The following is a 27,521-nucleotide window of genomic DNA, read 5'->3' on the forward strand; positions in this document are numbered from 1 at the left end:
TTAATGACCGTCTCAAACCACTACATTTTTGATGAACCCACTCAGCACACATTGTACATTGAATGGAATTCACTCCGACACCCTTCCTGCACACAGCACACGGCCACTTCCCAGTTCTTTCCACCTCACCACATGCTTTACCACTTGCCATCACCTTCGTTTTTTCGATATTCACCTTCAGACCTTTTGTCTCCATACATTCCTTCCACTTGTTCATCTTCTCCTTCAGTCCATCCATACTTTCTGCAATCAACGCCAGATCATCTGCATACAACAACTCCCACGGTAAACCCTCCTTTACGTTCTGAGCCCGGACCTCAATCACAGCTACAAATAGTATTGGACTTAGTACCGACCCCTGATGCACTCCCACCTTCACCTCAAACTCACCACTGTTCCCGTCCGTCGTCCTTACAGCTGTGCGCGCTCTTTTGTACATTGCCATCACGACTCTGATCAACCATTCCTCCACTCCTAACTTCCTCAATGCCCATGTCGCTACTTCACGTGGAACCCTATCGAATGCTTTCTCCAGATCAACAAACCCAAGAAACAACTTCCTCCTCTTCTCCATATACTTCTCCTGCAACTGCCTCACAATAAAAAGCGCGTCTGTCGTTCCTCTTCCTGGCATAAATCCAAACTGCATTTTGTCAATCTTCACTTTCTTCCTTATCCTCCTCTCCAACACCCTTTCCAATACCTTCATTCCATGCTCCAATAACTTTATCGCTCGATACGAGCCACAGTCCAGAGGGTCACCTTTCCCCTTGTATAGAGGGACGAGGGTACTCAGTTCCCAAGCCACTGGAATGCGGCCTTCTTTCACCACCAGATTGCAGATCTCTGTCATTCTCTTCACACCCCAATTTCCCACTGCCTTCAACATATCTCCCACAACTCCCGTCGGCCCTCCCGCTTTTCTACTCTTCATTGCTTTTATCGCCTCCTCAACTTCCTTCTCGGTTATCTTCTCTGCCGGTCCTAAAACTGGGTTACTCTCTATGTTGCCATCCCATTCATTCACTGCATTCAACAGTATTTCTATATATCTCTTCCATCTTCCTTTAATTCCATCTGGGTCCACAACGATTTGTCCCACTTCATCCTTCAAGCAACTCACCCCCATCACATCACACCTCTCTTTCGCTATCTGCTTTGCAATCCTGAATACCGCTCTCTGACCCTCTTCCGAATCCAAGCGTTCTCCGAACATTTTCCTACATGCCTCCTGTGCCTTTGCTACCTCTTTCTTTGCAGCCTTCTTGGCTGCCTTATAACTTTCATGCTCTGCCTTTTCTGCCCCCATACCCTTCGCCTTCTGCTACTCCTTGAACCTCTTCCTCTTCTCGTCAATCTTCTTTCCAACTTCATCATCCCACCACCATGTTTCCGAGTGCCACGGTGGTCCTTTTGTCCATCCACATACCTCACCAACGGCTCCCAACAGACTATCTTTCATTGACATCCAACCACTTTCAAGCTCAACCACATCATCCTCCACCATACGCAGCCTCTCTTTTAATGCCTCCCTCACTGTCACCTCTTTCAACCTCCACACCTTCATTCTCGGTTGGTACTTCACCCGCCGAGCTCTCCTCGCACCTTTCACCCTTATGTCGCAGACAACCAAGTGGTGCTGTGAAACAGCCTCCTCCCCCGGGATCACCTTTGTGTCCCGGAGGTGCCCCCTATCTCGCCTACGCACCAGCAGGTAGTCAATATGGTCACACGGCTTCACTTCCTCACTACCTCATGTCTTCACGTACCGTGTTTTTTGGTTTTGCATATATATTTGAAGAAGACTATGTTTGGTCACAAATATACATGCTTGCATAACCATATATGCTTGCTCCATTGCAATAAGATGTTGTCTTTTGTTCCACACTGGCAGCAGTTGTGCCACACCACTGACACACAGTGTATGGTCGAGATTAGAGATGGCGCAGCAAGCCTTTTTTCCCGAGCTTGAGCTGAGAAAAGCTTTCAACCAAATATAGCCCAAGCAAGTGTTTGTTTTTTTTTCCTGGTAAATTGTTTCCTGGAAATTCCTGGAAAATTGTGGAAAACTGATTTGGGATTCTTGCCTTTTCCTGGCTTTTTCAGTTCGGGCTCAGAAAATTTGGCCTCTAACCCATCTCTATTGGCAAGTGTAGATGTGCTTGAGCTTGTGCAATATGCTCTGTCCACCTCCTTTCCAAACACGAAGGAAAGACTCATCAACTTGTATCTTATGGCCTTCAAAGCCATCTCACAACCAAGGGTATTTCACGTGTCAGTAATAAATAGCCTCGCTGAGCTTGGCTTCAATATGAATAAGTAAATTAACTTTGTAGAATGCTCCAAATGTACTGTAACAACATACACACTACAGTACATGCAATGATTGTTATCCAAATGGCTATTTCGAAGAACAAGTGACACCTGCGTGTCCCCTTCCCACACCTTCTCCCCTCTCCAGCTATGATAAGGAAGTATTGTAAAAGTCCAGAAGGTGTACTGCATGGTATAGGTCGCGGGACATATAGTATAGATCGTGAGACTTTTGGTGTATCGTCTTCACTGAATAGTAATTATGGTATTCCACTGTAGGGAGAATTTATACAAACTAGGGCATGCCCGTACTATATCTATATCTAAAATTATATCCCCCCCCTCTATTTACATGAAATGGTTTGGTCCAAAGCGAACGGCTTGCGAGTGGTGACAATCCCCCCCCTCTATTTACATGCAATGGTTTGGTCCAAAGCGAACGGCTTCCGGAGTTTGGTAAAGAAATCGCCATCGCGTGCACAAACGCGCAGGAAAGCGAATGAATCGCAAATTCGTTTTTATTAGTTGTAAAACATAGTTTAACGCCAACATAGTTTGCAAACGTGAAATAAATGAATACGCTCTCAAATGTGCCATCCGAGGCAGAGTGTGCCCGCCACGTTCGGCACACGCGATCGTTCGCTGCTCTCTGATTGGTTGAATCGTTTTTTGGACATAGCTCGGTAAGTAATTGTCCGATTAATATGAAACCTTGAAAAGGCACATCCTCGGGTCCCCAGCAATATACCTGGCAAGTTAAAAGTATATCGGACCCGTGGTTGTCGAGAAACAGCGGTCACAGACAAACGTACAGACAGAGATTACTGGAATTATAGATAGATTACTTACATCTTCTGACCTTGTGTCGTTTTCTATAGACAATTGCAAAAAGCCGCAAAGCACAGGTACGTAACTCTCCATTTATGTCTGAATGTTATATGAACATCTCCCTCATCTTTTGAAATCATTCAACATTGTGAAATTGTTTTTAATATACATACAATATATTATTGTACTCCTATTCTATTTTGATCAACAATAATGCAATAATCACTTGTGATTCACGTGTCCCACTTTTTTGTCCTAGTTTTGAAGAACTTGCTATTCTCTTTGCACAAAAACTGTTGAACAACAACCACCAACAAAATTTTGAATATTAAATGAAGGTATGAATGAAGCTGGAGATTTTGCTTGATGCGTCCTTTCCTGGTTGTCTGTTTTCCCTTCCATTCATCAAGGAGGTGGAGGCATTGCTGAGTGAGAATAACATGTTACAAGGGAAACTAAAAAGCCAAGAAGATGATTTTGGCCTTCAAAATTCTACCCTCCTTCAGGAACTCACACGGGTACAGTCTGTACATTCAGTCTTCCTGTAACAGTACCAGGCAGTCGTACGGTATATGCTTGGGCTGAAGATTTGCATCATCATGTTCCGGAGATTGTTTTTCTTCACTCCCTGTCCAAACTTCTTCTCTTTTCAAATTTATTTCCGGGAACATATCAAGGACATAATCCTCACCATTTGCTTTTAATTTCACCACAAACCAATCTATTTTGAGTAATATGTATAGTTTAACCTTCGAGCTATGATTTATAAACTCTTCGCTTTGTTTTCAGATTTGTGGGCAGTTGGAAAAAATGGAAGCTGAAAATTATTTTTTGAAGAGCAAGTGTGAAACTTCCGACGGCACATCAAATGAGGGACAAGGACTACAGCCTGAAAACTGGGTTCCTGAGAAAGGGTTTGAAGGTATTTGACTTTCTGAAAATGGGGATAGTGTGGATGGTGGCCGGTGTAATGTTATTTAGTATTTTGGGTTAACGTTCTTGTTTTTTCTTTTTACCCCCACACACACGAAGCGAAAAGTGGGGTTAACCAATTAGTTTGCTTTGTCTGTCTGTCTGCAAATGTCAGTTTATGATCAAAGAACAACTTCATTTAAATTGAATGTTGTACTGTATTTTGAACACAAATTGGAACACAAACCTGCAGTTTAGCAGTACTTTGGCTCGGAATTTGTCAAATTGTGCAGGATCTTGTCCCGATCATGCATACACAATGCACTGAGAAGAGTAAGGTAATTTTATAGGTATGTCTGCCTGTCTGGCATTCAAACCAAATTGAAAATAATTCAAAACAGGAAAATTATGCTTTAGTGACGTTATAAAGGACACAAGCCAGCACGAAGAACTAATGTAATGTGTTAAATAAAGGGATGTAAAAGACGGTGGTAAACATAACGGTGGTAAACTTCCAAAAAAACGATTTTTGGGGATTTGACCCCGAGTTTATTCCCGGGGGTTAAAGGGTCAATATGGGGGAAAATATAACTCAAAATTCGATATCTGATCTATCCTGGTGGAACTTTATGCCATCTTTCAACTTAGCTTTAGGTGGGTAGAGTGGGTATTTAAGATGGCATGCACCATTGTCTTTGCTCTAGTTACCCTCGCCAGAGGAGAGGGTATTGCATTTGAGCCCGTTCGTTTGTTTGTCTGTCTGTCTGTCTGCTTGTTTGTCTGCACAGAACATGAGTATGCTTTTCTCTGCAACCGTTTTTTTTTGTTTTTTTTTGTATACAAGATCATTATATGAGCGTGGTGATCCACTGAGCGCATTGAAAGTCCAAATTATGAACACCACATGAGATTTTAAAAAAATGATAATTATGACGTCATCGATCACGTGGCATCGGCACCATCTTGGAAAAAAACGAAAAACTTTGCAACTCTATATCTCCAAAACCGCTCGATGGAAAAAAAAATTGAAACATGGCTCATTGTCAAGTACTCCCCATGGGGAACAACATGTATTCATGATGATGTCATCGGTGCTTTCATTATCATAAACACTTTTATTTTCATTATCAATTAGACAAGACGAACGCTTTATTTGATCAGTTTGAAATTTCTTGAGCATAGTTTACACAGATTGTGCAGGAGAATTAAATTGATGACGTCATTTGTTACGTGGTTAGGCAGCCATATTGGTTTGAACATAAATCTACATCAATAAACCACACAAACAGCAGCTAATAAACACCACACAAAATACACCACATAAGCACGTCCTGGCGAGAGTGCAATCAGAGATTGTAGACCTTCTGGTTTTGTTTGTTTTTGTTTTAGATTTTGAAATTATAAAGTTATAAAGTACTTTGTTGGTGATTAAAGGTATGATTGATCACACGCTCCAATAATTTGTTTTATTTTTTGCAGGTAACACACATACTGCTGGTGCACCCCCATCAGAAGGAGTACAGCTTGCTGAGAGGACAATGTGTGCGAGGTGTTGTGCATCTAAGGAACAGGCGGTAAAAGGAGCCTTTTTTATTATCATTTAAAAAAATACAATATCGAGGATTGTGAAACAGCGAGGTGACAGAGGGTAATAGAGCAACTAACTGAGAGTGGGGCAACAGATTAACACAATAGGGAATGTATGAAAAGAAAGGAAACACAGTAACCTGCACGTAAAAGGGTTTATTTAGGGATGGTTGATGAGGGAGGCTGACAAGGTGGTTTCAAGGTACACACACTCACTTATAAGCTGTCTAGCCTGAATTTTAATCCCAACCCAGCTATAAGCTGTCATTTCGGTGTCTCACAGGCAGGGTGATTCGTCAAAGCTTGTTGCATCCCTCGGATGGATGTTAAACTGGCATCCCGTCTACTTGCATTCGTTGATGGATGTTAAAGATCCCATGGTGTCCTTTTCATAGTTGGCAAGCTTTTGCCGTCACCATGGCCAAAGTCCAAATTCATGTCCTAACTACTCCTGGGAGAGGGATGGCAAAAACCACCCAACGTGACCATAGGCCAAGAAACTGCTTCGGCAGAACCAAAACTCTGTAAAAGAGTATGGTACAATGGTACATCGGATCAGATTGGTGTAGAAAAGATTGAAGGTAAAGATGGAGGATGACATGAGATGATGCACTGACTATTTGAGGCCCGAGACACCCATCGAGGGAATAATGGGATTGAACAGCTTTAAGAAAGAGGTTCCACTAACGGGAGAAAAGGGGAACAAAACGGTTGAGATGAGACTCATAAAAGGGTGAAACACAAAAATGTGAATTATTTTCAAGGTTTCATTTTTTGTGGGGAGGAAGGGGGCAGGGAGGGTTGGGGAGTTAATTTGTGTCAACTTTTTAAATTATACAATTTAGTCCAATGATGTAATACCTTGTGTACTGGTTGTTGTGTTTAATGCTGTGCCCCAGACAGCTGAGACAAATGAGGGAATGCAGACCTTGATTGCTGAAAACGAAGCGTTGAAAATAAGCATGGCTGCCTTGGAACAGGTCTGATCCAATGGTATTATCACAGACAAATATAGTTCATCTTTTAAAATTTTGTTTGCAAATAACATACACTGCTCTAAATCTGTTGAGATACACTAGCTGTGATGGCACATGCTGCTCAGAGTTGGTGTTGGGGTTTAATACTCCATAACAACTACAATGGTCTGACAGATTGACTTTGAGGTACACTCGCCTCTAAGCTGTCCAGCCTGGGTTCGAATCCTGATCCAGCTATTAATCTGTCATCCGGGTGTTTCACAGTCGTGGTGATTCATTAATGTGTGTGCCGTCCCTCTGATGGACATTAAATGGACATGGTCTGCCATTATTAGCTGGTGGATGTTAAAGATCCCATGGTGTCCTTCGCAAAGGGTAGGTGAGCTATCACTGGCACCATGGCCAAATTCCAAATCCCTACCCGAACCAGTAGAGTGCATTGCATCAGCGGCAAAGCTGCACCCTCAGTCAATGATGTTACCACGCAACCTTGTTCTGCCTATGAAATTAGAAGAAGAAGAAGAAGAAGAAGAGGTAGCACTACAATCATTGTGATTTCCATCCCTAAAGATTGACCAACCATTGTTATTGAACATCAGTCAAGGCCTGTCCATGCTCTGAGTTGTAATAAGGCGTCTGTGTCGCACATCGAATCTCAAGGGATGACTTGTTCAGTCATCTCATGTCAATTCTCGAAGAGGTGAACTTGTAAATTGGGTCATGATTGTAATGAAACTGTGTCTAAGTTTGAACCCAGGTGTTATGCGGCTTCTGTCCGCTGCGCGGCAGTTATAAGAACTCAGACAGACAGCGCTACGATCATTCCTGAGACATTTATCGTGTGCAATGTTGTGCATACTTAGATGGTGCGTATTACTCCTTTGTTCCAGGCTTGCTTGTGCTAGTTGCAAATCCATTACTGATTCCTATGAATGCTGAATATTGATATGTTGCTTGTTGGTTTTCTTACAGGTATTGCTAGAGATCGATTCAGAATTAAACTCACAAATCTGAGACAATGTTGTAACTCTGGTTTTTACAACAATTAATTCTGAATCCTGTCTTGTCTTGAACGGGAACGCCATGACTCATAAGCTGATACAAGTTCCGATCTTCGGAGCGGATCCTCAGGCGCCGGACGTGTCTGCGCAGCTCCTGCATTGGCTAAGTCTGCTGACCAGCTACCTGGGAGCCCAGGAGGGTCTCACGGATGCAACCAGGCTCGCGGTGTTGAACTCCCGCGTGTCGCATATAGTTTACACGTACATATCCCAGTGCGCCACGTACGCCGCCGCTGAGGAAGAATTGCGACGAATCTCCATCAAGACTCGGAGCGTGGTCTATACTCTATCTGCTCGCGTCTCGGTGAAAAGACCCATCGGAGACCATCAACCACTTTGTTCAGGAACTTCGCCGATTAGCGAAGGACTGTACGACAGAAACACGGACACACACAAACAAGTATGTGACGATTTGATGAGAGATTCATTTGTTTCTGGTCTTCACTAACCTATCATACGACAGAGATTGCTTGAAGAAACGGATCTGACGCTGGAAAAAGCTCATAAATTATCGCTCGTGTACCAAGAAGCACAAGCGGAAGCGTACGAATGACCGTACGTCACTGCGGGTTAACCGGCGCGACACGACCGGAGAGAGCTACTATCGCGGAGCAAACGGATGCTTCACCTCCGCCGGAATCGGGGACAACGGACACTCTCGAGGATCTCGACCCGAGTGTGACAGCCGCTGCCGCTCCATCAGCCGGAAGTAATGCTAAGTGCTTTTTCTGCGGGAACCAGAATCATTCAAGGTCAGTTTGTCCGGCCAGAGATGCGACGTGTCATTCGTGTTCTCGGAAAGGACATTTTGCAAAGGTTTGTCGCTCGTCACAGCCCGGCGAACTCACTTGACTGTGTCTGTGATTCTCTCTCTGCCCGAGAGACGATCGGCGCCCCAGATGCCCTTTCCTTCCAAAGGGCCTTGAGTGGGATCACCCCCCCCCAACCCCCCGCAAGGGCCCCGCGCAGCTCATGCGACCTTGACTAGGATCACCTCGCCGACGAGACAATCGGCGCCGTGCCCGGCTCGAACGCCCTTGACTGGGATCCTTTCATCGCCTGGGGCACGTTCAGCTTCACGATCGACGCGAGCTAGCGTCGGGTCCCGCGGTGTGGCTTGAGCACCCCCTCTGGATGACTCGACGAATACCGGGCCACCTGGACTGTCCAACGCTGTTATTCTAGTCATGATTGAGGGGCAGAACGTGAACGCCTTAATCGACACGGGTCCTACTGATAGCTATGTCGATTTACGACTTGTTCAGAAGCATAGCTGGCCGATTCTCGGGGCAACACGCCGAATTTGTATGGCTTCCCAAGGGCTATGGCTACGCACTCGAGGGGAATGCCGGCTGAAGCTTGTGATTAATTGCCGAATGTTTCCGGATGTACACTTAATGGTCTTACCAGCGTTATGTGCAGAAGTGTTGCTAGGACACGATTTTCTCCATCGGCATGGTCGTTTGGAAATGGAATTTGGTGGGGATGATACTCTTGCTGTGTGTGCTCTTGCAGGGATGGAAATTGAACCACTGTCGCTGTTTCCCAATGTGACTCCTGACTGTACACCGGTTGCCGTTAAATCGCAACGCTATTCATGGGCTGACACGCAATTCATTGCTGAGGAGACTGCACGGCTATTAAAGGAGGGCATAATCGAACCTAGTCGATCGCCTTGGAGAGCCCAAGTTTTGGTGGTTCAGACCGACACTCACTGCAAACGCATGGTAATCGACTATTCGCAGACGATTAATCGGTTTACCCAATTGGACGCCTACCCACTCCCGGGATTGGATTATCTGGTCCAACAGGTGGCACAGTACTCGGCATATAGTACTTTAGATCTCCGCAGCACGTATCATCAGATTCCAATCTCTGAGGCAGATCACATCTACACCGGGTTTGAATCCGGACAGAGGTTGTACCGGTTCACCCGGCTGCCTTTTGGGGTCACAAATGGGGTTCCTCCTTCCAAAGGGCCATGGATGACATCATTGCTAAGGAGAGCTTAACCGATGTCTTTGTTTACTTGGATAATCTCACGGTTTGTGGGTACGATCAAGCTCATCACGATACTAATCTGAAGCGCTTCCTCGAGGTTGCGCACAAGTACCGCCTGACTATGAACGAGGCTAAATGTTGCTATTCCACTCGAACGATAGATCTCCTGGGGTACACCGTGACCCACGGCACTATCACCCCAGACAAGGAGCGACTGCGACCCTTGCTCGACATGGCCCCGCCACGTGATCGTGCTTCTTTGAAGCGTGCTCTCGGGCTTTTTGCTCATTATTCAAAGGGGGTTCAAAATTTTTCTGAGCAGCTTCGTCCACTTGTGGATTGCAAAGAGTTCCCCATGAGTCACGCCACTAAGGCCGCTTTCCATGGCCTGAAGTCAGACATAGCTGGCGCTGCTGTGTCGTCTATTGATGAAAACAAGTCCTTTGTTTTGGAAAGCGATGCGTTGGTTGGTTGGTTGCCACACGATGGTTGCCACACTCTCTGAAGGGGGGCAACCTGTGGCCTTCTTTTCGCGGACTCTCTCCTCTGTGGAAAAACGACACTCGTCTGTTGAAAAGGAGGCGTACGCCATCGTTGTCGATCAGGCGCTGGCGGCCATATTTGCTTGGCAAATGTTTTGAGATCATGACCGATCAACAAAGTGTCACTTTTATGTACGACATGCGCCATGCTCAGCGCATTAAGAATGAGAAAATCACTCGCTGGAGGATTGAGTTGGCCGATTTTTGTTACATTATCAGATATCGCCCTGGACGGAACAATCTCGCAGCAGATGCATTATCACGGCCAGTGGTGTGTGCAAGTCTCACCTCCTTTGAGGACCTGCACGTTCTTCATGACACATTGTGCCATCCCAGCGTGACGCGTTTAGCTCATTATGTGCGCAGTCGCAATTTGCCCTACTCCATCGAGGACATTCGTCAGCTGTGTCGCACTTGTTCCGTTTGTGCTGAACTCAAACCTCGCTTCTACAACCCTCGGATGGGTACGCTGGTCCAGGCTACTCGGCCGTGGGAGTGATTGGCAATGGACTTCAAAGGACCCCTGCCGCCTTCGTGTCTACCACCTTATCCGGGGATACTGGCTTCGGGTAGTTCTCGTTATCTTCTCACGATAGTTGATGAGTTCTCCAGATTCCCTCCGCTACCACGGTTATCCGGTATCTGCAGGACTTGTTTTCTATGTTTGGGAATCCGGCCTATGTGCACACCAATCGTGGAGCGGTGTTCTTGTCCCAGGATGTGAGAACCTTCTTGCTCCAGCATAATATCGCTTTTAGCTATACTACTCTGTATAGGCCACAGGCGAACGGACAGGTGGAACGATTTAATGGCATTATATGGAAAGCCATTACTCTGAGCCTTACATCCCGCGGGCTAGGACTGGACCGATGGACCTGGGTGGTACCCGGGGCGCTAAGCTCGATCAGGACTTTATTGTGCACCGCTACAAATCAACCTCCCCACGACCGTATGTTTCGTTTTTCGTGTCGTTCTGGCGGTATCCGTCCTTTGCCGGGCTGGCTTGCTGAACCCGGACCGGCTTTCCTCAAATGCGCGGTTCGCTCAAGTAAATATGACCCCCTCGTTGAAAAGGTTCGTATCCTCCAAGCCAACCCTGAGCACGCTCGAGTGCTCTGCCAAATGGACGTGTCTACAGTCTCGGTGCGCCATCTTACCCCATGCGGGGATGCTGTTGGGCTGGAGTTCGGTCTGGTTAATCCGATGATAGAGAATCCACCGTCAACCCCACCACCACACGCGCCCGATCCAGATGGCTTTGTGGAGCCACTGCCGTCACCCGAGTTAGGCAGTTATTCCGACGCGAGGGAATTCGGTCTCGTGGTTGAAGCTCCTGACGCCTATCGGACGCGTGCCGGAAGAGTAATTCGCCGCCCTGATCGCTACGGCTGGGACTGACATGGACTGCTGCTCACTGATGTTTCTATGCTGCTATAGCTTGCTAGCTTGTTCTCCGCCACTAAGGGAAGCTCGATCAGGACTTTATTGTGCACCGCTACAAATCAACCATGCACTCTCTCATGCACAGATTTATCCCATCTCGTCTTCAGTTGTCATACCCTTCCTCCCGTCCATGGTACACGGAATCTTGTGGTGAGGCTGTTGCCCAGAAACAACTTGCCTTCGTCTCCTGGAAAGCAAATCCAACGGAAGGAAATCTCATTTCCTTTCACAAAGCCCGAAACAAGTGTGTGTCCACCCTCAGGAGAGCCAGGAAACAATATCTCTCCGTTCTCAAGACCGAACTCTCTTATCTGTCTCCCTCTTCCAAATCCTGGTGGCGTCTGGTCAAATCCGTTTCTGGTGTTTGTTCCCCCTCCATCCCCTCCCTTACCTCAAACGGCTACACAGCTGACTCCGCACGTGAAAAAGCTGAATGCCTCAACTCTGTGTTTGCCTCTAAATCTTGTGTCCCAAACCCATCCCTCTCTGTACCCACCATACCCAGTCGTACCCCGCTGCTCCTGGACTCCGTGTCCTTTCCACCTGACAAGGTGGAAAAGTTTCTGTCAACCCTCGACTCTGATTCTGCAACTGGACCCGACGGCATCAGCCCACGGGTCCTAAAATCCTGCTCTGCTGCTCTATCTCACCCTCTCTCTGTTCTCTTCACCCTCTCTTTTGCTCAAGGTCAACTGCCATCTGCTTGGAAATCAGCCAACATCACCGCTTTGCACAAAAAAGGTGCAAAAACAGATCCTAGCAACTACAGACCAATCAGCCTTCTCCCAATTGTCAGCAAAGTCATGGAATCCATCATTGCTTCGGATATGAAATCTTTCCTCTTCTCCAATGGCTTGATCTCTGATCATCAATTTGGTTTCAGACCAGGTCACTCTACTCTGGACATGCTGCTTCTGCTGTCTCAACAATGGATGGAGGTCCTCAATGCCAAACAGGAAATTAGAGCTGTCTCCCTCGACATATCACGTGCCTTCGACACGGTCTGGCACCCCGCTCTGCTCACCAAACTCTCCTCCTTTGGTATCCATGGAAATCTCCACACATGGCTGGCGGACTTCCTCTCTAGTCGTCGTCAACGTGTGGCCCTGAATGGGTTTCTCTCATCTCCTCTTCCTGTTCAGGCTGGAGTTCCCCAAGGCAGTGTTCTGGGCCCCGTGCTTTTTCTGGTCTTCATCAATGATCTCTCTGACTCTCTCGAAAATCCTCTCTATCTCTTTGCTGATGACTCCACTCTTTGCCGCTCCATTCCTCTTCCCTCAGATCGGCAGTCTGCTGCCTCCTCACTCTCTGAAGACCTGGACAAAATCACAGACTGGTCAAACAAGTGGAACATGTCTTTCAATCCTGACAAATCTCACACTCTTACTATGTCTCTCCGAAAAGATCGACTGGACAACCCTCCCATCTACTTTCTCAACAATCCTCTCCAAGAAGTTCTGTCGCTCAAGATTTTGGGTCTCACTATCTGCCATGATCTTTCTTGGGAAAACCACATTTCCAAGCTGGCCTCCAAAGCCAGTCGCCGACTGGGCATCCTCCGTCGTGCGAAGTCCTTCCTCGGCACACCTGAGCTCCTCACCACATACAAGGCTTTCATCCGCAGCTCAATGGAATACTGTTCTCCCCTATGGGCCGGTGCTCCTGCCTCACACCTAGCTCGGCTTCACGCTGTTGAAACCAAAGCTTTCAGAATTATTGGAATCTCCCGCGATGAAGCTATCTCTGAGGGCCTTTCACTCACTCACCGCAGGCAGGTAGGTGGTCTTTCTGTCTTCTACCGACTCCTTTCCGGCCTTGCACCACCAGCTCTCTCTGTGCTCTGTCCCCCAAATATTCCTACAGGTCGCACAAGATCTGCCAGCAACCCTCTGATGGTTAAACTGCCGAAATCTCGGCTCTCTGCTCACCTTCACTCTTTCATTCCTCTTTTCTCCCGCCTCTGGAACAAACTCCCTCACTCCCTTCAATCCCACTCCTCCCTCCAGGTCTTTAAAACAGCTGTTCACCACCATCTCTTATCTTCCCCCATCCAAAACCTTGATCTTTTCTACCCCCGCTAATTCACCCCAGATCCACCTTGTTTGAAATTCCAACTTCTTTCCTGGAAGTCCTGGCAGTGTCCATATGTTTTATACCTCTCCCACCGCCCCCTTCCCATGCCCCCCCCCCCCCCCCAAAGCCCTCGCCCTCTCTCAGATCTCTCGATGTCTCCATGTCTCTCGGTCCCTGCTCTCAAATGTTGTGTTTGTGTCCTTCCCCCTCTCTCCCCATCTTGTCTACCGCTCCCGATGTTTTATGTGTCGGTTTGTCTTTCTGTGTGATTAATGTTCGCTCTTTCACGAGCCTCGATCTTGTATTTAAAAAAAAAAAAAAAAAAAAAAAAAAAAAAAAATAATATGTGTAGTTTTAACGCCGGGGAGAATAATGAAATTGTGTCTAAGTTTGAACCCAGGTGTTATGCGGCTTTGATTTTTGATGAAATAAGAATGAGAGGCAGAAGTGTTGCTAAACATAACACTTTGATTTGCTTCCGGATTCAAATATAACACTTTGAATCCGGAAGCAAATCGAAGTGTTATGTTTAGTAACACTTCTGCCTCTCATTCTTATTTCATCAAAAATACAACATTACATGGCAAACATTTTACCTAAAGGATCTGATGAATGCACAGTATGCATTTGGCCTACAAGATGTGATATGTTAAACATTTACATCGTTACCTTAACACCATGCAATGTACATGTAGGGTATGTACCAACATTATTAATTAAAATAGCCCCAAGTGAGCTGACGGTCATCTGTTGAGGTTGTGGTTCAGGCCTTCGCTGATTTTGCAACCTTCGCTGATCCTGGGAGTCCCTCTGATCTGGAATCGGAAAAAATAAAATCTAAGAAAAAAATATAACACTTAGCCTGGTGTTGGCTTAGCGTTTAGGGTGCCGGCTTGGGATCCTAGGATCCTGGGTTCGAATCCCGGTCGATCGCTGAATTAACGCCAGCGGGGTTGACTCAGCCTGTCATCCTTCCGAGGTCGGCAAATTGAGTACCAGCTTGCTGGGATGAATGATCACGGTGTGTACCCCGATTTAGAATAGGTACACCGTATCCCTGCGCATCGTAAGAGCGTGACCAAGGGTTGGCGTCAGGAAGGGCATCCGGCCATAAAAACATTGCCTCAAACAGGGAACCATGATTGTCATGGGGCCCGCAAGGCTAACCCCCGCTCTAGCGGGGAAAATGGCCTTAAAACGATCATTTATTCAAATATAACACTTACATACTTTTACATTTCCCACAGGTGATTCCTGGTTTGTAGAATAGGATCATTTGTTGAGAAAATATCAGTCTTTGCAGATTAATTTTTCTTTCAAGAATGTGATCTTCTGTTATGAAGATTTGTGATTGCTTGGTGCTAACTTGGACAATTCTTTAGATTCAGTCAACACAAACGGAAGAAATCATCATTTTGAAAGAACAGAACTCGAGTCTGACTTCTGCGATGCTCCAGCTCGAGGAGGTTAAGAATGAACTACTGGCACAGAATGAAGCTCTGAACATGAATTCACAGGTGATAATCTGATTTCTGCAAGTGCACTATCCTTGATTGCATGGCCTGGGCTTTTTTGATACGAGAATCCCTTTTCACAAAATGTTCCATGAAAATCAGGACATGTAGGTTAGATAGGTTTTCAATCTCGAAACTCTGACTGTGCTACAATCATTTTAATCTGTGCACATTTTTCCTTTATCGGTTTCAAGGCTCGTGGAAGAGCTGTCAGAAACAGAGAGAGAGACCAGACCCATATTTACCGTCTGGGCATGCACAGGGCGTGACTTTTAGCATGAGATGAACACAGCTGTTAACCTTTGGGGAAGTAACTTCCCAGACCACTTTGGGGGCTGGCGACATCATCCTGTGACATCCAATTTTTTGCTGCACTCAGTGGCCCAATGAAGGAGAAGTTTCCTCCCCCTTCCCCCTGTGATGCAGACCCATTGGATTTATTTCTACTTTGTTGTGTAAATGCTGAGCATCAAGGGAGGAAGTAGCACATTGTAGCTCCCTCAACATACCATTTTTGAAGTCTTTGTTTTTACCCATCCAGGGTCGGAATTGAACTGTCGACCTCCCAGACTCGAGTGGATGCTCTAAAAAATGCCACTGATTATGCTAAAGACATTCCAGATTTCGAAGTATTTTTTGTGACTTTTTATTGTTTAATCCCCTTAACAGGAACTCCTTCGATCACGGAATCTACATCAGGAACAGAATAATGTTCGGGAAGATCAAATAACTTCTTTGAGGAAGGATCTTGACGAATCTCATAAGGTAAAATATTTGAGAGTTTTGAATAAAAATATATTTTTATTAAAGAAAAATCGCATGTTCATCTCAACTGCATTTCTCATTTATATTTTCTTGCCAACCTAATATTCATTTGCAACCTCTCGATTGCTTGCGATTTGATCTTCTCGAGTCTACACTAGGGGTCGCACTCCTGCTTGTGTGGATTTATGTTTGTGGTGTCATCCACTATACAAGTTGCTGGAAAGCTAAAGAACCTCATCCATCCTAGTAGTGTTAACCACTTGTCCCATTAGTGTGTAGCCGTTACCCTTTGGCTTGTCTGGCTTGGTTAAACCTACAAGGAGCTAATGCTCCCACCAGCATAGCTCTCGGTAACTCATGAGAAAGTACCCGAGTTCCCTCAAACAGATGACGATGATTCATTTGCAATTGGTCACTGGCTTTGAAACCAATACAATTTTTTATGATGGACCTGGGCATGGAAAAGCTATAAATATCGAACAAAAAGTTTCAAATGGCACACCTTGTCACCATTAAAGCATTTAAATTGCATCAGATGTGGCAGTAAATGTGAACTGTTGTTCCTCGTTTACCAGATCGATGACAGAAGATGCCATTTGCATTTTTGCCACTCCATCCCTACCCAGTCTAGAATGGGCAACTTGCAAGTTCTGGAAATCTATGAAAGTGAACATTCTTGTATAATCATTAATTGTGTTTTCCTTTTTTTACATAATACCTAGAAAATGTATGGAAGTGAACTTTGGCCGAAACTGTTTTTGATTGATGAGACTTGTAATCAAATAATCCTAATGATTTGTTCCTGGCTGTGTCGCAAACAATGTTGCTTGGCAAACTCAGGAAACTATACAACAGCTCCCAAAAAAACAAAAGAAACAATTTTAGTAATCCCTTCTCGTGATGAAATTGCTTTCATATTTTAAAATCTCTTTAACAGGAACTTCTTCGATCACAGAATCTACATCAGGAACAGAAACAGGTTCTGGAGGATCAAGTAGCTGCTTTGTGGAAGGATCTTGAAGAATCTCAGAAGGTAAAAACCTTTAACCTTCATCATCATGGTTGTTGTAACTCTGAGTAGCCCAATTCAACATTCTGTTTGCTAAGATATTGTTTGAAAAACATATCTGCTTCGGAGCAGAAACGTGTGTAGACACCAATTCTAAACACTCATTTTGAAAGGTTTGTGACACTGAAAAACTCATTCTGTGCAGGTTGCTGTCAAGAGAAAATCTATGCTGGATGAAATGGCAATTCAGGCCCAGCAAGATAAAAATCAATACAAAAATGAACTATCAGATGTGAAGCTGCAGCATGAAAAGGAGATCCTGGTTGTTCGGGCAAAGTATGAAAAAGAACTGCGCGATTTGCATGAAGAGAACGGCAAAATTGCTGAGAATTTACATTTGCAACTAAAAAATGAAAAGGTTTGTGTTTATTCTATGATACGTCCCATCGCATTTTCTAAACTTGTACTATTTTGATTGTGTCTTTTTATTTTTTTGTTAACTTTGGGTTTAAATACTTGCTTACATTTTTTTCATTGATTATTATGTTATCCACAAATTATATCCTTTTGATTTTTGTGAAATATTAACATTATCCTTAAAATTTAATTAACTAACATTATTAATTAAATTGAATTAACATTATAAATTATCAAATTATTAACATTATCCTCATGGTTTTTAAAAAAACAAACAAACAAAAAAAAACGGGGAGATATTGTAATCGGTTCCATCTGTCTATCATGGTATCTCCTCCTAATCGGTTGTGTTTAGAAATTCACCAAACTTGATAGTTATGATCACCACATGGCAAGAAGGTACAAGAGCAGTATCATTTGGAGTGGACAGCTCCTAATAGCCCCTGTGGTTTTCATAATTTTGCCCAGATTGTCAGGTCAGATTGCAAAACAAAATCTTCAACTTACGAATACTCTCATGTATGGGCTTTGTGCCAAATTTGAACAAAATCGGCCCATGCATATCTGAGAAATAGTTGAGGACACGTTTAAGTAACAAAATGACCACCAGTCGGCTACTAACTTTGTTAATATAGCTGCTATCTTTGTTTACTGATGGGCCGAAGACATCAGGCCTGTCGGCCTCTGCCGATTATGCACTGCCTAGGTTTGGTGCATCAGATTTACATTGGCTTTGTTTGTCGAGTGTTACTCACAATGAGGGACCCCAAAAAATCTAATAAATGTCGAATAAAAATTATTAGCAAGGTTAACTCAAGCTCGTCAGCACGCACAGTACACCGCTCCCTAAAAAAGTGTTGCATAATTTTTGAACTGCCCCATATTGGGGTTAAACAATCCATGACTGTGTGACAAATCAGCTCATTCTAACTTCACCGTGGGGAGGGTGTAATGGGTGGGAGGTGTCAAGTTAACCTTTTAATAGCACATTCAATGTGTTTCCCAATTGCGCTGTTCATGTTTAAAAAGTGCTTTAAATGCATGTTTCCCAATTGGCCTGTTACATTCCAAAAATCCATTAGCGATATGTGGTGCGATTAGTGTTTTTATTTAAATATTTATTTTATGTTTTGCACCAGAAATTAAATAATGTAATTATAATGTGAAACAGACCTCTGCAAACTTGATAAGTTTTATTACATGCATTGGTATGTTAATAATGGTGAAAATGAAAACAGAGTTGGCAGACTCTGAAGTCGATGACATGTGCTCCCTGATTATATGGATTAACGAGAACCCTTTATTGGCTTTCAGATGAAGACGAAGGAATTGGAATCGTTGAATGAGACCATCGAGAGCCTGAAAGCACAATTAACTGCTCTGGAGGGCTCTAAGGGTTGGTTTGAACGACGACTAGAAGAGGAGGAGGTGAGAACAGTCTTACGATCATGAGACTGAAACATAATCCGTTGCCCACATCATTTTTCATGATGTTTCGGTGAAAGAGTTGGCTTGTTTTTAAACACCGATCTATGTCATTTATGAATATGGTTGCATTTCCATGAGTGAATACAAACACATCAACATGAATCCGAGCAGGTCACACAATGCATTTGCATTCGTACATCATTCATAGGATTTGGACTCTCAGAAGGCCACCCTAACTGGTGCTTGAAGGGAGATAAGCAAACGTGTAAAAAGCTTATGTGCCATTCAGCGATTATAAACTCATCTGTTAAACATCTTTGTTTAATTATGATAGTTATTGCCTGGACACACAGCATTAGTGGTGCTGAATGATTTTGTGAAAAGCATTTACTTGAAAGTGGAATAAGCATGACTAAGGTATTCAGGAGAGCGGGGCATAAGGAAGGGGAAGGGGAAGGGGAATGGGTGGGGGCGGAAGAGAAGAGAGGGAGTGGGGTGGAGGTAGAAATGAGTGCCATGAGGGTACTGTAAAGGAGTCGAGTGTGGAGGGAGAGGGGCAGGCAGGGGGGAGGAATGGAGCGAGTGCAGAAAGACCGATTTGTGTGCATGCGCGCACACAGGATTATGATGGCAAGCAAGGGAAGTAGGTCCAGCAAATCAGCTCAGGCCGTGCTGCTGATTGATGACTCGAGTGTCCCAAACTAATGAAGATGGTACTGGCTCTGCCAGGCGGGTAGCGGCTCAGAAGCGAGGGCTCGGCTAGGTAGTTTAAATGCGGGATCAATGGAGGGGAGATGAGTCAAGGTGGTGGAGATGATGCAGAGGAGATTGGGAGTGTCGTGTGTGCAGGAGACCAAATGGAAACGGGACACAGCTAGGAGGTTGGTAGGAGGATACAAGCTGGTGCACATGGGTGTGGATGGAAGGAGTAATGGCGTAGGAATAATAATATCAGAAGAGGTCAGCAAGCAGGTGGTCAGAGTGGAAAGATGGGAGGGAGGGATAGTTATGGCATGCGTGGTGATAGAGGCAAATGGTGTGTGTTATGTTGGTATATGGGCCACAAACGGGAACGACTGGTGGAGAAGCAGGAATTCAGGGATGCACTTGAGTATTATTGGAATGGTTGAGATTAAGGGGATGCTGTGCATTGCGGGGGACTTTAACGCACATGTGGGAGTAGCGGAGCCGGGTGAAGAAGGATGTGTTGGTAAATTTGGTTGGCGACCATGGAATAGAGAGGCTCGAGAGATAGTAGAGCTGGTGGCAAGGAATGGGATGTCCATAGCTGGTTCATTCCTCCAAAAGTGGGAAAGCCACAAAATTACTCATAGGAGTGGACAGCGTAGAACAAAATTGATTTGGTGGTGAGAAGGAAGCGATAGTTGTGGAGGGTTAAGGATCTGTGGCGGGAGAGCATATTACCACACAGCACAAACCTGTGGTATTGTGGTACAGATGAAGAAAATGAGGGAAGTTAACTACAGGGGTCAGACGATTATTAGGTGGGGGAAGTGTAGGGACAACATTGTCTTAGAGTATAAGGAAAGGATGAAGGCCAGGTATGAGCAACTTGGCGAAGAAGCTGAAGGTTTGGAGAAGGAATGGAAGAAGTACGGAGAGGAGTTTATTTTTTTTATTTTTTTTATTTTTGTATACAAGATCGAGGCTCGTGAAAGAGCTAACATTAATCGCACAAAAAGACAAACCGACACACAAAACACAAAAAACAAGGGGAGCGGCAGACAAGATGGGGAGAGAGGGGGAAGGACACAAAAGAGAGGGGGAAGAGGGGGAAGGACACAAACACAACATTTGAGAGCAGGGACATTGGGAGGACTTGGGGGGAGGTGGGAGAGGATTAAAACATATGAACACTGCAAGGACTCTGGGGTGAATTACCGGGGGTAGAAAAGATCAAGGTTTTCGATGGGGGAAGATAAGAGATGGTGGTGAACAGCTGTTTTAAAGACCTGGAGGGAGGAATGGGATTGAAGGGAGTGGGGGAGTTTGTTCCAGAGGCGGGAGAAAAGGGGAATGAAAGAGTGAAGGTGAGCAGAGAGCCTAGACTTTGGCAGTTTAACCATAAGAGGGTTGCAGGCAGGTCTTGTGCGACCTGAAGGAATATTGGGGGGACAGAGCACAGAGAGAGCTGGGGTGCAAGGCTGGAGAGGAGTCGGTAGAAGACAGAAAGACCACCAACCTGCCTGCGGTGAGTGAGTGAAAGGCCCTCGGCGTTGACTACATCGCAGGAGATTCCAATGATTCTGAAAGCTTTGGCCTCAACAGCGTGAAGCCGAGCAAGGTGTGAGGCAGGAGCACCAGCCCAGAGGGGGGAACAGTATTCCATTGAGCTGCGGATGAAAGCCTTGTATGTGGTGAGGAGCTCAGGTGTGCCAAGGAAGGACTTCGCACGACGGAGGATGCCCAGTCGGCGACTAGCTTTGGAGGCCAGCTTGGAAATGTGGTTTTCCCAAGAAAGATCATGGCAGATAGTGAGACCCAAAAGCTTGAGCGACAGAACTTCTTGGAGAGGATTGTTGAGAAAGTAGATGGGAGGGTTGTCCAGTCGGTCCTTTCGGAGAGACATTGTAAGAGTGTGAGATTTGTCAGGATTGAAAGACGTGTTCCACTTGTTTGACCAGTCTGTGATTTTGTCCAGGTCTGCAGAGAGTGAGGAGGCTGCAGACTGCCGATCTGAGGGATGAGGAATGGAGCGACAGAGAGTAGAGTCGTCAGCAAAGAGATAGAGAGGATTTTCAAGAGAGTCAGAGAGATCATTGATGAAGACCAGAAAAAGCACAGGGCCCAGAACACAACCTTGGGGAACTCCAGTCTGAACAGGAAGAGGAGATGAGAGAAACCCATTCAGGGCCACACGTTGACTACGACCAGAGAGGAAGTCCGCCAGCCATGCGTGGAGATTTCCATGGATACCAAAGGAGGAGAGTTTGGAGAGCAGAGCAGGGTGCCAGACCGTATCGAAGGCACGTGAAATGTCAAGGGAGACAGCTCTAATTTCCTGTTTGGCGTTGAGGACCTCCATCCATTGTTGAGAAAGCAGAAGCAGCATGTCCAGAGTAGAGTGACCAGGTCTGAAACCAAATTGATGATCAGAGATCAAGCCATTGGAGAAGAGGAAAGATTTAATATCTGAAGCAATGATGGATTCCATGGCTTTGCTGATAATTGGGAGAAGGCTGATTGGTCTGTAGTTGCTGGGATCTGTTTTTGCACCTTTTTTGTGCAAAGCGGTGATGTTGGCTGATTTCCAAGCAGATGGCAGATGACCTTGAGCAAAAGAGAGGGTGAAGAGAACAGAAAGAGGGAGTGAAAGAGCAGAAGAACATGATTTTAGGACCCGTGGGCTGATGCCGTCAGGACCAGTTGCAGAATCAGAGTCTAGGGTTGACAGAAACTTTTCCACCTTGTCAGGAGGAAAGGACACAGAGTCCAGGAGCAGCTGGGTACGACTGGGTACGGTGGGTACAGAGAGGGATGGGTTTGGGACACAAGATTTAGAGGCAAACACAGAGTTGAGGCATTCAGCTTTTTCACGTGCGGAGTCAGCCGTTAAGCCGTTTGAGGTGAGGGAGGGGATGGAGGGGGAACAAACACCAGAAACAGATTTGACCAGACGCCACCAGGATTTGGAAGAGGGAGACAGATAAGAGAGTTCGGTCTTGAGAATGGTGAGATATTGTTTCCTGGCTCTCCTGAGGGTGGACACACACTTGTTTCGGGCTTTGTGAAAGGAAATGAGATTTCCTTCCGTTGGATTTGCTTTCCAGGAGACGAAAGCAAGTTGTTTCAGGGCAACAGCCTCACCACAAGATTCCGTGTACCATGGACGGGAGGAAGGGTATGACAACTGAAGACGAGATGGTATAAATCTGTGCATGAGAGAGAGCAATTTACTTTGAAAGAATTCCCAGGATGAGTTGATGTCAGAGGCGGTGGAGATGGGAGACCAGTCCAGATGATTGATGGCTGCTTGAAGACAGTGCCAGTTGGCCTGAGTGAAATGCCAGACTCGTCGACGCTGAGGAGGCTCTCTGAGAATGGTCAGAGAGATGTCCACTTTGACAAGCACATGATCAGATGAGCCGATTGGAGCAGAAGAAGAGCAGCAGACATTTTCAGGGAAGTTTGTCATAACCAAATCCAGAAGAGAAGATGCTCCGTTGACTGAGATCCGGGTCGGGAAATTGACAGATTGTGTCAGTCCCAGTGAGTCGCAGAAGTCCTTTGCTGAAGAGCCATGGCTGGTGAGAGAGGTACCCACACCCAGCCAACTGGCATGGTGACGATTGAAATCACCACATATGAGGAAGAGAGAGTTGGGATGGGTAGATAGAAGTTGGTCCATATTATCAGACAGTGAGATGTAGATGGAGTCATCGCTGATTGGTGGACGGTACAACACACATATGAACAAAAGGTGGGAGCGAAGGGGAAGCCGTAGCCAAAGGTATTCCTGGGGGTGAGGTGGAGAGAGGGCAGTGGAGGGCGAGTGAGGAAGAGAGTTTTTTATAAAGATAGCAACCCCACCTCCAGGACGAGGCTCAGGTCTATCATACCGGAGGAGGGAGTAACCTGGGAGAGATACCAAGGCATCAGAGACATCATGAAGGAGGAAAGTTTCTGTTAAGCAGATCACATCTGGTTTGTCAGAAGCAACCTGTATGGAGAGGTCAGTCAAGTTTGAGCGAAGGCCCCGGATGTTTGAGGTCCATACCGTTAATGAAGAGGAAGGGGGAGCATCGGGTCCAGAACAGGGGGGGGAGGGGTAGGGTAAGATGTGGAAGAGGAGGAAGAGGTAGGGAGAGCTGTTGAAGGTGTGTCAGAGATTTCAGAATAGCTTGGAGAAAGGGAAGAATGGGGCGGACAAAAGGTTTGATGGAGATTGGGTGAGGCACAGTGAGGTGTTATTTGAGGAGGGGGAAGAGCAAGGCAGAAGGTTTGGGGAGATGAAGGTGAAAGTTGGAAGGAGGAAGAAGCAGGGAGGATGCTTTGAGGAGGAGGGGTGAGAGTGGAGTCTAGGAGGGGAGGAGCGAGGGAGAGTCTCGGAGGGGAGGGGTGTGGGGGGAGTTTAGGAGGGAGGGGAGGGAAGGGGCAAGGGGGGAGATTTGAAAGGGATGGATGATGGGGAGGATTTGGAGGGGAGGGGTGAGATTGGATTTTGAAAAGTGTACGATTCATGGGAAACGAACATTTTTTGCAAAATGAGTTTGAGACCTTCGAGTCAAAAATACGTTTGAGGACACTGGAGGAGGGATGGAGTTCTGGATAGTTTAGGGAATGTAGAAAGGAGGAACTGTAAGAGATGGTATTATATATATTTTTTGGAATGAATAGATTTGGTGAGCAAGACGAAAGCATCCTTTTGTAGAAAAAGAAGAAAAGGGTGTTATAATATATGAGAGAAAATAGTTGTTCAGGGGAGAGATTATACATTTCTAACCGCGTGATCGCGAACGAAGAACGAACGAACAAAAAGAACAACAAATAAACGAATAAGACCTGGGAAGGAAATATTTTTTTTGGGGTTTTTTTTTGTTTTTTTGTGAGTACAGATATTAAACAAGGAGGTACGGGGTGAACGACTGGTACGAAACAGAGAACGAAAATAATTTCAGCGCATTCGACGAATCGCTGAGAGAAAAACAAACCACAAGGTCGGAGACGGTACGGTAGTCTAAGCCTACGAATACTAGGCCGCAGAATACTCGATACCATTAACCGACGATTGTGTATACATGTACGAAAAATTAGCACCGAAAATTTTCCAAAAGATACGCTGTCGGTACATACACCGAAAGATAGATACAGTCTCGACAAAAACACAATTGAGAAATATCACTTAGCTTCGAAAGCGTGAGCGCATGGAGCAGCTTCGAAAAGACGTCGAAGTACAAACATTGCAGAGTTTAGGGGAATTGCAGAAGTTTTGTGTGAAACAACATCAGGAAATGGTGCATCGTCGAGGGATAGAAACTAGGTATAGTGGATGGAGGAAGTAGTGAAGGCAGATTATGAAAAGGAGGTGTAGAAGAGGATAGAGAAGATGAAGGATAGAGGGAGGCAACCGGATGCATGGTTGCTGTACCTGTATGGGCAAAAGAAGAAACCAGCAAGGAGAGCTGTGGATAAGGTGTAAGATGATATGGAAGAGGAGGTGTACAAGAAGTTGGAAGATGATGGTGGAAAGAAGATGACCTAAAAATTGACTCGTGACGGAGATGAGGGTAGTAAGGACAAGAAGGGGAGGGGGGAGCGGTTATTAAGGATGGTGGCGGGAGGCTCGTGACAGATAGGGGGGTAGTATTGAAGGTGTGGAAAGGATATTTCAAAGGTGTTGAACCTGGAAGGAAGTAACGGCAAGCTGGAGCTACCATGTTATCCAGTGGGGAAAATGGAGTAGGTGGCGATCACGTAGGAAGAGGTGTGGACAGCATTGACGAGGATGAAGAAGGGAAGAGCACCAGGCTCTTGATGAGGTGTGTATGGAGAGGATAATTGCAGCGGGAGAAGTCGGAATCATTTGGATATAGAGGCTGTTGAATGTATGTTTGAGGGAGGGTTAGATATTGGAGGATTGGAGGATAGGGTTGGTTGTGCTGATTTATGGAAGGAAAGGGCAATGTTCAAGAAATGGGGAAGTACAAGGGCATTACACTCCTTAGTCGTGTCATGAAGGTGCTGGAGAGGATTTTGGGTGGGAGGATAAGGAAGAGTGTGGAGATTGAGATCAGAGATGAGCAGCATGGGTTTATAAAGGGTAGGGGGCTACGGATGGGATGTTCACACTGAGACCCCTGGTGGAGAAGAGGTTGGATGTGCAAAGTGAAATGGCATTGGAATTTGTGGACCTGGAGAAGGCCTATGGCACTGTCCTGAGAGGGATGGTGATCAATGGGAGTGCTGGAAGCAGAAGTTAGGTTGGTGGAGGGGATGTACAAAGGAACAAAGGGAAAAGTTTTGGTTGGTCCTTGGATGTCAGAGGAGTTCAGCATGAACATCAGTTTGAGGCAGGGAAGCGCTCTCAGCCCACTCATGTTCATCATGGTGATGGAGCTGGTATGGAGGAAGGTAAACATGAGGGGCATTCTGGGGAGGATGTTGCATGTGGACGATCTGGCTGTTGTAGTGGAGAGTGAGCAAGAGATGCAGGAATTACTGGGGGAGTGGGAGGAAGCATTTGGGAATCATTGGCTGAAGGTGAGCATGGAGAAGACTGAGCTGATGTGCGTCTGGCAGCAGAGAAAGTAAATTAATATCAGGAAGGAGATCGGACAAGGAAATACACTGCATGGCCAAAAGTATGTGGACACCCGAACATCACAGTCATATGTGCTCGTCGAACATCTCATTACAAAATCATGGGCATTAATATGGAGTTGGTCCACTCTTCTGGGAAAGCTTTCCACTAGATGTTGGAACATTGCTGTGGGGATTTGCTTCCATTCAGCCACAAGAGCATTCGTGAGGTTGGGCACTGATGTTGGGCGATTAGGCCTGGCTTGCAGTCGGCGTTCCAAATCATCCCAAAGGTGTTCGATGGGGTTGAGGTCAGGGCTCTGTGCAGGCCAGTCATGTTCTTCCTCACCGATCTCGACAATTTCTGTATGGACTTCGCTTTGTGCACGGGGGCATTGTCATGCTGAAACAGGAAAGGGCCTTCCCCAAACTGTTGCCACAAAGTTGGAAGCACATAATCGTCTAGAATGTCATTGTATGCTGCAGCGTTAAGATTTCACTTCACTGGAACTAAGAGGCCTAGCCCGAACCATGAAAAACAGCCCCAGACCATTATTCCTCCTCCACCAAACTTTACATTTGGCACTATGCATTTGGGCAGGTAGCGTTCTCCTGGAATCTGCCAAACCCAGATTAGTCCTTTGGACTTTCAGATGGTGAAGCGGGATTCATTACTCCAGAGATCGCGTTTCCACTGCTCCAGAGTCTAATGGCGGCGAGCTTTACACCACTCCAGCCGACGCTTAGCATTGAGCATGGTGATCTTTGGCTTGTGTGCGGCTGCTTGGCCATGGAAACCCATTTCATGAAGCTCCCGATGAACAGTTGTTGCGCTGACGTTGCTTCCAGAGGCAGTTTGGAACTCGGTAGTGAGTGTTAAAACCGAGGTCAGATGATTTTTACGCGCTACACGCTTCAGCACTCGGTGGTCCCGTTCTGTGAGCTTTTGTGGCCTACCCCTTCACGGCTGAGCTGTTGTTGCTCCTAGATGTTTCCAATTCACAATAACAGCACTTGCAGATGACCGTGGCAGCTCTAGCAGGGCAGAAATTTGACAAACCGGCTTTTTGTTTTCTTTTCTTTAAAAAAAAATGTTGTTGGAAAGGTGGAACTGACTTAATTATATATACCTGTCAGCAATGGGTGTGGCTAAAACAGCCGGATGCACTAATTAGAAGGGGTGTCTGCATACTTTTGGCCAAGTCGTGTATGTTTGAGTATCTGCAGGAACAATGATCGGGGATGGTAAGTCCGAGGCGCAGGTGCGGAGGAGGATTCAGGTGTGTGCGAATGAGTGGAGGAGGTTGGAGCGAGTAATGGCAGAAAGATATCAAGGAAATTCAATGGGAAGGTCTGATGTCTTGTGAAATGCTGGCATACCTTTACAGTCT

The 27,521-nt window shown here is 45.8% G+C and overlaps 2 protein-coding genes across 2 annotated transcripts in view; one reads left to right on the forward strand and one right to left on the reverse strand.

Moving 5' to 3' along the window:
- The window catches only part of LOC144891699 (uncharacterized), a 1,187,956-nt gene that overhangs the window by 190,159 nt on the left and 970,276 nt on the right, over window positions 1-27,521 (reverse strand). The window lies entirely within an intron of this gene.
- Window positions 1-27,521, forward strand: part of LOC137424598 (GRIP1-associated protein 1) — a 70,535-nt gene that overhangs the window by 15,144 nt on the left and 27,870 nt on the right. Inside the window, exons 4-13 of the mRNA XM_068112202.2 lie at window positions 3,192-3,218; window positions 3,552-3,659; window positions 3,931-4,063; window positions 5,533-5,627; window positions 6,540-6,620; window positions 15,120-15,254; window positions 15,921-16,016; window positions 16,954-17,049; window positions 17,231-17,443; window positions 18,757-18,870. Of these exons, the coding sequence (XP_067968303.2) occupies window positions 3,192-3,218; window positions 3,552-3,659; window positions 3,931-4,063; window positions 5,533-5,627; window positions 6,540-6,620; window positions 15,120-15,254; window positions 15,921-16,016; window positions 16,954-17,049; window positions 17,231-17,443; window positions 18,757-18,870 (1,098 nt within the window). The remainder of the gene's footprint in view (window positions 1-3,191; window positions 3,219-3,551; window positions 3,660-3,930; window positions 4,064-5,532; window positions 5,628-6,539; window positions 6,621-15,119; window positions 15,255-15,920; window positions 16,017-16,953; window positions 17,050-17,230; window positions 17,444-18,756; window positions 18,871-27,521) is intronic.

The sequence above is a fragment of the Myxine glutinosa genome, chromosome 4 (genome assembly GCF_964187855.1).
Source record: "Myxine glutinosa chromosome 4, kmMyxGlut1.1, whole genome shotgun sequence".
Taxonomy (NCBI): Eukaryota; Metazoa; Chordata; class Myxini; order Myxiniformes; family Myxinidae; genus Myxine; species Myxine glutinosa.